Source organism: Aphanomyces astaci (genome assembly GCF_000520075.1).
Source record: "Aphanomyces astaci strain APO3 unplaced genomic scaffold supercont1.47, whole genome shotgun sequence".
NCBI classification, from domain to species: domain Eukaryota; phylum Oomycota; class Saprolegniomycetes; order Saprolegniales; family Verrucalvaceae; genus Aphanomyces; species Aphanomyces astaci.
Window position 1 is genome coordinate 223,950 of NW_009798310.1, and position 12,824 is coordinate 236,773.

The following is a 12,824-nucleotide window of genomic DNA, read 5'->3' on the forward strand; positions in this document are numbered from 1 at the left end:
CTGTGGTATATTGACGGCCGACGATCCCCTTCACGTAAGCCCAAATGTACTCGATTGGTTGCAGATCTGAATGGTAGGGTGGCGTGTAGACAACCTCATATCCACGGGAGCGAGCAAGCGCAACGACTTCAGGTACGACATTCTCATTATTGTACGCTTACAGCTTCGCCTATATGACCGTTCTGTAATCAACTGCCGTAGCTTCGACGCCAATACGCTGACAGTCGGTTTCGTCAAAAACAACATGACCATGTTGTGCTAATAACATCTTTTGCAACAACTCGGGTTCGAGTTCGACGTCGCTCACGAACAAATTCTACAATTAGACGCAGCACTGCTTTTGCCTTTGGAACTCGTGATGCATGAATGGTATGGTTAGCTGGTACTTGTTTGACTACAATTGACTTTGAATCTCTATACTGTTGCCATACCTGTCGTACGGTTTTTTCACTCCGCCCAAGCAGCATTGCAATGTGTTCATTCACTGAATCTAACTTCAAGTGCCTGAAGTGTGCATGCAGGCGCAGGATGTCCAGGCGCTCCTCTTTTGTCAGCGCTCGTGGCCGCTCACTCCTAACGTACGACAGTATTCCATCGTATTCAAGTTCTGTAATGCTGGTGTCACGGGGCATTGCAATGTGCAAATGAAATTGATGGCGTGCAATGCACACCTGGAATCGATTCACTATCCGGACGATATTTACGATTGGAGGATCTATCGCGCATAAAATATCCAAAACTCTGAGACAAATTTCTATAGAGTTTGAAAGGATATTAAATTTAGCACGTCCATTTCGACTACAAATGATTTGTTTTACAATGCAATCTGGAAGGCTATCAAGTTTCACGAAGAATTAACCATTCAGGCGTATTCTGCATAAAAAACTGCATAGATGCATGTATTTTGATCGAGGGAGATTGGGTGGAAGATGAAAACATTCGTTACAGGTCCTCGATGGTCTCGTCGAAGTTACACAATTTTGTGTAGTTATCCGGATGAATAAATCAGTTAGGATCATATTTCCATGTAGCAATGTGCTTCCGGCCAGGAGAGCCGACGACAATGCCTTGCATCACTGTAAGTACTTAAGTGATATCAAGAATAACAGTCAACACAACGAATTGTTTACAGTTAACTGGAAGTCGCTGTAACATCACCGTTAAACTTGTACTCGGAGTATAAAACAATTACAGTACTATTACTAGTACTTTTACAGCAAGATATTTTCAGTATATATACGTATAGTCCTCTGTAAAGTAAAATCAAATTGTAAATTACCCGGTAAGTTACTAGTAAAGGGGTATACTTTGAAGTAAAACGTACAATTAATTCTTGAGTACTATTTAATATATTAGCTTACTTTAATTATGCTTGCCTCACATTTAAATACATCATTCAATTTTAATTCATGGGTACCAGTCCATACTAAATACTGGGAGTACATTTTGATGTCGCCCAATTGCTTTTGTCCATTACTGTAGCTTCCAGCCCGAAGCGTATGACAGCGACGGGGTTGAAGCCGCTCAGCTTCCGATGGATCCTCATGGGCTGCATCGGTGCGCTGGTCTTGTTTCAGTCTGTCGACGTGTTCCTGACGTACAGAGCGACCTCGTTGTTATCGCGCTCGAAGCTCCGACATGCCATCCGGCCTTTGGTGGCGCCGCAGGAGGACGACCTGCTGCACATGAATGAGCTCATGACAGAATGTCTTACCCGAGGAGATGCGATCGTCTCCAGCCGGTACATGCAACCTCCGTTGTGGCGTGAATCCGACACGAAGGACATCCTCGCTGAAGTCATGCGGTGTCCCGAAGCCGAGGTCTTCCTTCCAATCGGCATCCGATCCTATGGGTACTGCGAAGACGCCATGGCGTACGTCAAGTTCCTAGAGACCCGTGCGATGCCCATGTGGGTCTACGAAATCGACTTCCACATCGACGGTACTGTTGTCCTTTCTCGTCGCCATCCCCCCCTCAACTTGCATCCTGTGTAGGCAAGACGTACTCGTACCACGACCTGTGTCCGCACACTGCCGTGATCCTCATGAACCACTACTGGGACGGCCTTCCCGATCGCCATGACTTTCCATCGACCAAGAAGCTCATCCTCATGCCTAACGTCGAAATGTACGATCTGAAAGCCTCCCACTACCATCGCGTCGACTACGTTTTGGCCAAAACCAAAGACGCGTACCAGCGTATCACACAATGGTATGTATATATACAAGATATATTGTGGATCTCTCTATTTTTACTGTATGGCTACAATATATATATATATATATTTGCAAAAGATCGATCGTTCTTTTTTTTCATTAACAGAGTGTGTATTTGCGTGTAATTCAAGATATATATTATATACACAATATGTAGAAATCCATGCGGGACTTGGTAAAAGTCCCATAAGCCTTGATTCAACCACTTATAAGAGACTGCTATGGCCAACTTACTTGTCTAATCAACTCCACGACAAGTATTGTCCTCGTTTACGCCAAAATTAGGACTTTTGTGCGGATTCTTTGCCAAATCGATCGATCGATTCTTTGTATGGACGTTTATATCTAAACATCGTCGAATGTCACACTAATTCTCAGTCCGTCACACACTAATTCAATGTTGAATTGGCCAGATAGAGTATTTGAATGGCCACTGGATGAGCATCCTGAGTTTTGATTGGTCGATCGATTGTCTGCCGATATGGTTATTGGATTTAGCACCCCACTCTCCAGCCTTGGAACAAACACGCTTGACACTCCAATGTCGAATACTCGACGTGACAATATATAAGCTATTATCTACATACAGTATTTCCCTCTCCTGGTGGATGTGAGAGAGATATTTTCGCTGGAAAGGTATGACCGCGACGACAACAACCGCCGCAACACGTCCGTGTACTACACGTCGCACACGACGAGCGACCCCACGGTGCTCGCAAAGGAAGCCGCAAAAGCCGACCCTGTCACATACACCGCCGCCCCGCGCAACTGGGAGAACCTGACCTTTTTCCACGCCAACGGCCACAGCACGCTCAAGAACACGATCGAACTATTAGATTGCTGGAGCTCTCGGCCGGACTTTCCGCCGATTTCCATCTACTCGAGCGACGGCGGGTCCAACGACACGTATTGGCGGCACCTTCGCGACGGGCGTCCCATGCTAAATGTCCAGTACCACAACGGAGTGTTTGTCACTCCCCCCATGTACGGCAAGATGATGCTTGAAACGTCCGCCATCGTCTGCCCTAGCATCTCGGAAGGGTACGGTTCTCGATTAGTTCTATTGTCATTTTACCGACAATAAATTTGGCTGACTTTTGTGCTGATTCGCCAAATGTATCGATCGATTGTTTGTACTGAATATTTGTATGTCAAACGTGTCCTGTGGTGATTGGTATCACATTCATTGAAGTGTTATTTACACTAATTTGACGTTGATGATGGGCTCCTGCAATCTGATTGGCTAAATCGTTTTGCCGATGCATTCTGTACGTTGGGTTGTGCGATTCATTCGATAAACACAACAATACCACTAGTATGCTATCTATATACTAGCACACCGCGCTACTACCAGTACTAGTATTACTCCTATCAATAGTATGGCCATTAGTAGTGCTATTAGTGATAGTATTAGTTGTGCTATTAGTGATAGTACTTCTAGTAGGATAGTACACTATCGACAGTATGACTAATTATTAGTACTAGTATTACTAGCAGTAGTAGGAGTATCGCAATTACTACTACATCTACCATGATGAATAGTACTATGTACTATATGTACAGCCTAATACCAAACAACGTGGGGTAGGTTTGGCCACTATATCAATCAGGCGCGGGCGGCGGGGGCGCTGGTGCTCACGACGGACGGCGCGCCCATGAACGAGTTTATTGACGAGGCTTCGGGGGTGCTCATCACGGGCGTGGGGGCGCGGTGGAATTGGGACAAGACGATCATGGGGTCTGGGACAGAGTTCAACGTCGAGCACGAGCTCATCTGTGACACTGTGGACCGCGTGCTGGCGCTGACGCCGGCGGAGCGATCGACGCGAGCGGCCAACGGCCAGACGCGGTACCACGAGCAGCAAGCGTACTTTAAAGCTGCGATGGCCAAGTTTAGGCGGCTGCTACGTCAGGAGCTGACTCCTGGTCGAACGACGTCGTCCGGCCTCCAGTAGGAACGCCCGATTTCGTGGAGGTATAGAGTGGGCAATCTAGAAGTCCCGTGAAGGAACAAGTGTAGAGAAAACGTTAAGTCGTCTAGACTTTGGAATACTATGATAGATTTCCCCCCGACGTACGAGATCGCATGAAGCGCTCGTTGTTGGCAGTGTATTACAGTAGTATTATTGCTATAGTACAGACCTATTTCCATGAATTTTTATGAGTTGCCCCACCTCCCTTCTTCACGTGTTCACAACATCATCAACTAGAACCAATACTATAGCTGTAGCCAGCTACAACACTAGTCCCGAATGCTGCACACAGTAGTTTACAGTTAGTGAATGACAAGCAACAGTGGTTATTTCTGATACAGGTGGATACTGTAAAACAATCATGCTTAGCAACAGTGGTTATTTCTGATACAGGTGGATACTATAAAACAATCATGCTAAGGCCAAGTGTGGATGGTTGCTACCCACCCCATACCATTATGCCATAAACCGCTTTGCCAAGTCGGCTGAAATTTCCCGACATCTCATATCCCATGAATAAAAAAAGGAGAAAAGAAAGTATTATATACAAAGTTGACTGGATGCCAGTGGAATTTTGGAAGAAAAATTAGTAGATTTCCAATTGTATGCTACTTTTTGTGGCATCCAGACCTGGCCATTCTTTTAGCTCAATTTTGGACTTTTGTGCTGATTCGCCAAATCTATCAATCGATTCTTTGTACTGACTTTTGAATGTAAAGCTCGAAATCCAGTCTCACACTACAGTAGTTTCACTAATTCGATGTTGAATTGGTCGAAGAGTGAATAATTTGATTGGCCACTTGATTAGTGATCTGGGTTTTGATTGGTCGATGGATTGTCTGTCGATTTGGAGCTGCTCATTCGATTGAGCACGCTACTCCAAATTTGACAATATTCTTATCGATTCGGTACAAATAAATTTCCAGACCCGTACAGTATGTACTACTTACTATTAATTCACTATTGACTGTCCCTAATATAACGTACACCTCCTCATTTGGGCAAACTGTTTCGAGGCAGTTGTGTTTACACTGATATTGTGTGGTCTACTCAAAATTTCCTCTGGTGGTTGGTTGAATCAACCGCCAAACAATCGCCGGACCTTCGAAATTTCATATAAAACTAAGTTCAAGAGGTATCTTTGTAGCCTTCAATTCTACAATCAACCTTTTTAGCCAATCAAATTGCAACTTTTGTTCTTTGTAGCCAATCATACTCCTTTGCTCGATTAGTCGGCGATTTCATCCATCCCCCAAACAAATTGGACTGAAAAGCACAATACGATTAACGTTAGCCCGAAAACAAGCACTAGACTTCCCAAACCCGTGGTGGAGATGCAAGAGTTATGAATAACAACGTTACTACTGATGTAGAGTATTATCAGTGCAAGAGATACTTCGATAACTACAGTTCTTAGCAACCCAATATCAGACTAGAAGGACAAGGTAACTCTAATTATAATGCAAAAAATCCGTCAATATCACGACTTTACACAGCAACATCCTGACCGACCGACCCTTGTCGACTCGTAGACTGGTAACTAGTCCCATTCACCAGTCGCGGTACTTGTTGAGAAAATCGTCGACATCATTCAGCGGCTTGACTTCGCCGCGCTTGGTGAGCCACAGAACAGCGTCCGGGTGAAATGCATGCAGAAAGTGCTCGTCATGGGAGATCAAAAGCACGGCGCCGTTGAAACTTCGAAGTGCGTCCAGCAGGGCGTCGATGCTGCTCATGTCGAGGTGGTTGGTCGGTTCGTCCAGGATCATCAGCTGCGGACACGTGGGGTACGTCAGCAATCCCAGGGCCACGCGCATGGCCTGCCCCCCAGACAACGTACTGCATGGCGCGGCACTCACCACCGCCCCACGCAAGCCGAACCGCGCCAGGTGCTTTCGGCCGGCTTCTTCCGTGTCGGCACCCAGCATCTGCAGCGGTGTCTTGGGCTCGTAGTGCAAAGTCTCGACGATATCCTGCGTCAGCGCTCGAATTTGCACCAGCGGCGGCGATTTGATGCAGTCGGGCGTCGGGTTTGCTGGGATGGTCCGGCACAGCAGCTTGATCAGCGTCGACTTGCCCGTGCCGTTGCACCCGAGTAACACCACGCGCTGGCCCTTGTGGATATTGAACGACACGTTGCTTAGCAATGGCTTGGCTGCTGGCGAGTAGCTAAAGTTGAGTTTCTCGACGCTGAGCACAGAGTGCGTGGGGACGTCGGGCGTGGGGGGAAAGCTCCACGGCTCCACGACATGCAAGTCGATGAACTGGTCTTGGGACCGGTCTCGATTTGTAAAGAAGTGGCCGACCCGGTCTTTGTTAACTCGGAGTCTACACGAGAAATCAACTTTGAAGCCAGCGGAGTTGGTTTTTATAAACTGGAGCGACATGGAGGAGAATGAATCAACAACACTATCAAATACATGTATTAATATATTGTATATATTACAATCAAATAAATGTATTACAGAAGATGACTCGGCAGACGGATTGAGCCAATCAGATTGCAGGAAACTTTAAAAAAACGAAATATCCTATTATCATTGTAGGTAATAAAAATATTGTCAACTTCAATTTAAAAAAATGTTTTTCATTGTTTTGATGGTTTCGAAGTTGTATGTGCTCTTTGTCCTCGAACATCATCCACGTTGAATTAATGTGTGAGTCGAATTAGTGTGATACCAATCGGACACCTTTTTGGATTCACAGTATTGTCGATTTGATACAAATTTGGGGAGGGGGTGCAATCGAATCACGCGAACCAAACCGATCCACAATCGATCGGATTGGTTGAATTTCCTTGAGAAGGTTTTGATTGGTTAAAAATGTTGAGCTCACCTGAAGTAGCCAATCAAATCGATTTAAATTCGAACGAGAAACCACGCCAAAACACGAAATTTCACTCGATAGCACAATACAAAGAATCGATATATCGATAGATTGGGCGAATCCGCACAAAAGTCAGCCAAATTTTGGGTAAAGAATATAAATAAAGAAATAACTGTTATAATATTTCGAAGGACAAATGAAGATGGATATACTTACCGGTGTCCTTTAGCATTCTTTTGGTTGCCGACGTTTTCAATCTTCTTCTTCTTGGACGCTGCCGCCGCCATCTTTTTGTCGTCGCCGGCTTTGCGGCCCTGTTGAAAACCGTTGTGTTGTATTTGTTAGACAATGTTATAACATCGTGTGTGTGTTACCTGGACGGACATTTGAGCGACTTGTTTCTCCATTTTTTCCGTCTTGGCAGTCAATTTGGCTTCCAGTCGGGCGTTGAACACTTCTTTGTCTTGTACGGTTTGCTCAAACGTATCGTAGTTTCCAGCAAAGTACCTACATATATACATATCCATTCGAATGAGATATATCCTTGTCAGAAGTTGTATATATTTATATAGTTAGGATGAAAAAGAATTAATTACAGCCATGTCCTAGGTGATGGTCCTCCTCGTACCCGAGTGTTTTGTTGGTCTTCATGACAATCATCATGTCTGCCACAGCATTCAAGAACGCCCGGTCGTGGCTTACCTGTTAACTTAGCATCAAAACTTACTCCACCGTGTCATATTTCTATTTTATATATATATATATATTCATCTCGTGTTTACCGTGACAATGGTCAAGTCTTGGAGTCGCGTCTGGATGAAATGCATTACCCACTGGATGCGCGGTAGGTCCAAATGGTTGGTTGGCTCGTCCAGCAAGAGCAAGTCCGGCTGTAGAAACTCAATTTGGGCCAGAAATACACGCATTTTCCAGCCCCCAGACAGCTCATGGAACGGCCGGTCGTGCTGGTCCACTGGCAGACCTATCCCATCACCAATTTCCCAATGACCACCATCAATTTCCCAATGGCCACGAATCACAAAACAACTACACGTCGTCGTCATAGCCCATATTTACCAATGTCCACAAGAATTTCCCGCGCCCGCGCCTCGCTGGACAAGTCATCTTGGGCATATAGCGACTCGAGCCAGTTGTTGGCGGCCACAATATCCTCGTCCGAGTCGACACCAGAAGACGTCCGTTGCTGCACCGCGTCGTCCCACAAGGCTTTGGCCTCGACCAGTTGGTGCTCCAGGGCCAGTAGCTTGTTGCGCGCCGTGAGCCCCCGCAGGCCGCTTCGCTTGATGGCCACGCGCTCCATCTTGGCCCTCGCCGCGTCGATGGCTTCGTAGTCCAGCTGCTTGAGCGTCTGGTGCACCGTTTGAGACTCCAAGCCCGCCTCGAGCAGGTCCATCATGTGTTGCCGACTGAGGCGCTGTTTGTCGCCACACAGAAGCACGTCCACCACCGACAGTCGCTCGGGACTGTCCATGTCCACGTGAAACAGCTGGTGCACGTACATCACGTGCACGTGGGACGAAATGCCTTCAAACAACCCGTCGCCCAGCGCCTGCAACAAGGTGGATTTGCCCGTGCCGTTGCGCCCCACGAGGCCGTAGTGCACGCCAGACTCGAGTTTGAGCTCGGCGTCCACAAGCAACTCCCGGTTCCCGATCGATAGACCCACCTGCCGCAGGTGGATGTTGTGGTCGTGGTGGTCGATGGTGGCAAGGTGGAACCGGTCCTGTTGGGACCGCGCCGTGATGACTGAGGACACAGCACCAGAGGACGAAGCGGCCGCCGACTTGCGAGACGTTGACGCAGTGGCGGCGGCGGTGGCGGTTTTCCAGGACATGGGATGGACACGCCAAGGTCAAAAATGCCGACAGACTCGACGGACTGACTCCAACGGCCCAATCGAACGTTCGCACAATGTTCACCGTGAGTGGGATGTTGATGAATGTTGGTCATTGTCGCCTCCATATTCCTGTGCAATTAAATGCAAGTCCTGCAAAATGTGCAATGATCTAAAGTGGCTCGGGAGTCTCAAGAGGCTCTGAAGATACCCCAAAGATTACACGCTTCGCTAACTTGGGTGTTGTCGTGAAATCTGCCGACAAAAAGTCAACTACCGTAGAGGAATTCTACCATAGAGGAATTCTGTCCATGTGGTAAAGCAAAACGAATGGAGCCAAGGTTTTAATTAGAGCTCTGAGTTATAGTACAAAGTTTGAAGGTCAAACATGTCGCAGCGAAGGGAATCTCACATGCGTTTCAAATACAGTACAGTATTTTTCCATTGGCCTCATATTAGGCTGTAAAATCAGTTTGCATGATGTATCGTGAGAGTCAGGATAAACTAGGAATCAAACGAAATCAGTGATATTCTTGTTCAGTGACGGATGGCCATCACAATAGCCGCTGAACAAATTATATATCCAATCATTTCCAAAAGACCGCCAGATTTCCAAAATGTAGCAGCATCTTGTCATTTATCGAGTAATGAAGTAACTTACCACTAGTTTCTTCCTACCCCGAAACTCCGCAACCCCGGTCTGCACTTTTGCAATTACTCGAAATCTTAGGACACATTAGCGATGCATCGTGTAGGGTATCACCTTCAGATATGTTAGGTGGCAATTTCAAGTAAATTTTGAAGGATTTAGCCTGTCAAACGCTGTCCAAGTATTTCAATGACTTTGAACTGACTGTGAATGGTAAAACTCCACTCGTCAAGAACGATTGGTTTGGAGGCGACCGATCGTTACGGTGACCTCAATTACGACTGATGAATAGATTCTACTATGTAGTACTTTGCTATGTTTGTACTTTTGAGAGGCCTTCGTGCCTGCAGTTGTGTCCTTTGACTCCGACGTGTCATTATATTTAGTCGGCAGCCAATTGGAAATAAGTATTCTTGGAGATGCTCAAAAGTCGTAAGAAGTCCAGTGATTTCGAATAATGTACATCTTTTGATCAGCATGGTGCTTCCTGAATAGGTTTGGCAGTAATTTGGAAATTCGGCAGTCTGAAACTAAACATCCGGATATTTCCGCCGCGTCGAACTGGTGTAAGCTCCAGGCTCCTCGTAAAGGGTGTCCAAGGTATCGTCCTCTGTTGGGTGCTGCAAGTTGCTATTCAACTCCATGGTGGGAGTTTGAATTATGGACTTGAGCCTCTTTTGACCTTGAATACGAATTGTCAAACTCGAATTGATTGGCTTTGAAAAGCTTGTATTTCTGGAATTCTAGTTTGAATAATTTTTTTGTGAACCTGAAATGAACTTAACAGTAGTCGACAGCCGCGAGGGTGCCTTTGGCAAAAACTTTAGCTACAAAAACGCAATAAAGAAAAGTTGAATATGAAATTGTAGCGCTGGGAAGACGCTAAAAATCTATAAAACAAACAGGTCTTGAAACGGCATACACGCTCAGATATGATACCGCAAAAGTTGAAAACGTTTCGAATCTCACTCTATTATCAAATAAACTCTTACATATAATACTAACTATTGAGAGACAGCCAAAAATACAATAACACTTCAATCATTACACATGCAAACTCACACTGGCTCTGATACTCGACACCAGCCTCACATACCAACGATTCCTACTGATCCCCACCAACCAAGCGACATCGAACGAGCCATCGAGTTCGTGAAGCGTTCGCGCTCCCAATACGTGTCAAAGAACGAGATACTCGACATGTTAATGGTAAACGCACAGCTTCGCAAAGAAGGTACCGCTGCAGCGAGCCGCACAGCCGCCCGCTATCTACGGCGCAAGGAACAGTTGGTCCAACAGGTTTGGAAGAGTTTGTCGACAAGGGCACCACAACGACCAAGCCCCAAGCGTCGCCCGACATGTTCCTCCGCACAAGGCTTCCTCTGACGACAACACTGGCACAGATCATCCAAGAATTTGTACGCCAACGTCGTCAATCCCGTCAACTAACCGTCGCCAAAGGCGTTGCTCACTTTCTGCGGTCCCAACAACGCTTGGATTTTGATCCAGAGTCGGAGTCCTTCACTCTAGACGCGTACCGGACGACCCAAAGGGCGTTGTCAAAACTGGGTTACAAAAGGGAAAAGAAAAAAAGAGGTCTAGGCCTCCGTATATCCGATGCTAATTTACAGCATCGTGATGTATATGTTTCTGATATGTGTGATATTTTTTCGGGCGATGTCAACCGACGGCTTATTATATATTTGGATGAGAGTTATATTCACCACTATTATAGTCGGCATGATGATTCATTATATGATCCAAGTGATGAACTTGATCTGGAAGTGAAAGAAAAACACAAAGGTGAAAGATTTTGTTCTATTGCTGCCATTCTAGATAGTGGTTGTATGGATAGCAAACTCTTATGCTTGGATATATTTCTAGGAGGAAAACGAACTGGTAAACCTGAAACAAAGGATTATCACGGAATGTTTGATCATACATATTTTGTGAGTTGGTTTTCCAAACTTCTCGTCGAAATAGAAGATCTTGGATTAAAAAATGCTGTTGTAGTAATGGACAATGCCAAATACCATAAAGGTCTTCCTATCGAAACGCCTAAGTATGGACAAAAAAAGAGTTTCCTACAAAATGCTTGCACGAAGTACGGCATTTCGTTTACAAATGAAACTAAAGCTGCACTTTGGAAAAAGCTAAGTGTGCATGTCAATAAAATTGACATTGAGGTTGTAGCTATGGCACGTGCCTTAGGACGAAACGGAAAATCAGTCTCAGTTTCCTGGAAGATACCCTACAACACGCTCATGAAGGCCGCGCGAGCGACAAAGGCCGGAACTACCACTACAACCAAGCGCCGTGGGCCTCACCCAACGTTGCCGACGAGTTTTGAAGCCGATTTAGTGGCTTGGATTTGCGCCATGCAACAAGATGGGCACCCCCTCGAACGACATGCCGTCCTCGTCAAGGCCAATCTATTGGCCCGCAAGATTGACCCGCTCTTGTCGTTGTCCCCAGGTACAATCGCTTCCGTGGGCGCCACCCCATAGTGACCTGCAACCAATTGAGATTGTCTGGGCTATCGTAAAATGCCAAGTATAGTACCAAAATACAATACACAGCGTTATTGATATGATTATTGATATATGCTAGGTTGGAGATCAGTACACACAGGACACGAAATTCAAAGACGTGCATGTGCGTCTGATGGAAGCTTTTGAGGACTTGACACCCAGCAGCATCAAGGGCTGTATTCACAAGGCCGACAGACAACTCTACAAGCTGGCCGAGTACATAAAGGGGCTACAAGAAGTCGAAGCGAGTGACAATGAAAGCGTAGAAGGCAGCAGCGATGGCGGCAGCGTGACAAGTAGTAACGACTCGAATGGAAAAGAATCAGAGATGTAATAAATTTCCTCGATTTTTATTGGTCGCTTCTTAACATCCAGCTTTATTGTGGAAAACTCAGTAAACCTCCTTGTATTGATTCTTTTTTGGCAGGCACCCTCGCGGCTGTCGACTACTGTAAACTCGACTTCTTTCGAAAGAGCTCTACTGAGCAAGAGTTTCAGTTTCGCCATGTATTTCCAGTGATTTGATTAGTCAATAGGCCCCAATATCAGTCATTCGTGTCTTGAGCAAAAAACTGAGCTAACGTAAACGGCCACTTTATGGATACTTGGACGGTTTATGGATACGTCGGATAAGCCAATAGAATCGCCAGGATTTTGAGCGGCAAAACCTCCACAAAATAATACAGCTTGTCAACACTCAGTCTGCGTTTTCGCGCCAACATGGCACCACTCACTCGGAGTCGGTACACACCGGCCGAGCTCTACCAAGCCATC

General features: G+C 45.9%; 3 protein-coding genes across 3 annotated transcripts; 2 read left to right on the forward strand and 1 right to left on the reverse strand.

Moving 5' to 3' along the window:
- The first annotated feature begins 1,444 nt into the window (after window positions 1-1,444).
- Window positions 1,445-4,369, forward strand: H257_13308 (hypothetical protein). The gene is made up of 4 exons (XM_009840788.1): window positions 1,445-1,941; window positions 1,995-2,211; window positions 2,853-3,257; window positions 3,805-4,369. The coding sequence occupies exons 1-4, from the start codon at window positions 1,500-1,502 to the stop codon at window positions 4,169-4,171; spliced, it is 1,431 nt and encodes a 476-aa protein (XP_009839090.1). The 5' UTR covers window positions 1,445-1,499; the 3' UTR covers window positions 4,172-4,369.
- A 990-nt stretch (window positions 4,370-5,359) lies between these two features.
- Window positions 5,360-8,954, reverse strand: H257_13309 (hypothetical protein). Its single transcript, XM_009840789.1, has 6 exons — window positions 8,093-8,954; window positions 7,798-7,997; window positions 7,644-7,717; window positions 7,390-7,522; window positions 7,232-7,329; window positions 5,360-6,517 (listed from the first exon to the last, which is right to left on the reverse strand). The coding sequence occupies exons 1-6, from the start codon at window positions 8,868-8,870 to the stop codon at window positions 5,740-5,742; spliced, it is 2,061 nt and encodes a 686-aa protein (XP_009839091.1). The 5' UTR covers window positions 8,871-8,954; the 3' UTR covers window positions 5,360-5,739.
- A 1,765-nt stretch (window positions 8,955-10,719) lies between these two features.
- Window positions 10,720-12,384, forward strand: H257_13310 (hypothetical protein; the record flags this gene model as incomplete). The annotated part of the gene is made up of 4 exons (XM_009840790.1): window positions 10,720-10,753; window positions 10,819-10,937; window positions 11,790-11,994; window positions 12,137-12,384. The coding sequence occupies 4 exons, from the start codon at window positions 10,720-10,722 to the stop codon at window positions 12,382-12,384; spliced, it is 606 nt and encodes a 201-aa protein (XP_009839092.1).
- Window positions 12,385-12,824: the final 440 nt, after the last annotated feature.

What these genes read in the sequence shown, in the direction of transcription:
- H257_13308 (XM_009840788.1), top strand. Translation starts at nt 1,500, where the DNA reads ATGACAGCGACGGGGTTGAAGCCGCTCAGCTTCCGATGGATCCTCATG. An exon ending in AATCGACTTCCACATCGACG is followed by an intron (nt 1,942 to 1,994) that starts GTACTGTTGTCC and finishes CATCCTGTGTAG; the next exon opens with GCAAGACGTACTCGTACCAC. An exon ending in TGCCCTAGCATCTCGGAAGG is followed by an intron (nt 3,258 to 3,804) that starts GTACGGTTCTCG and finishes AACGTGGGGTAG; the next exon opens with GTTTGGCCACTATATCAATC.
- H257_13309 (XM_009840789.1), bottom strand. Translation starts at nt 8,870, where the DNA reads ATGTCCTGGAAAACCGCCACCGCCGCCGCCACTGCGTCAACGTCTCGC. An exon ending in AAGACTTGACCATTGTCACG is followed by an intron (nt 7,718 to 7,797) that starts GTAAACACGAGA and finishes CTAAGTTAACAG; the next exon opens with GTAAGCCACGACCGGGCGTT. An exon ending in AAGAATGCTAAAGGACACCG is followed by an intron (nt 6,518 to 7,231) that starts GTAAGTATATCC and finishes TTTCTCGTGTAG; the next exon opens with ACTCCGAGTTAACAAAGACC.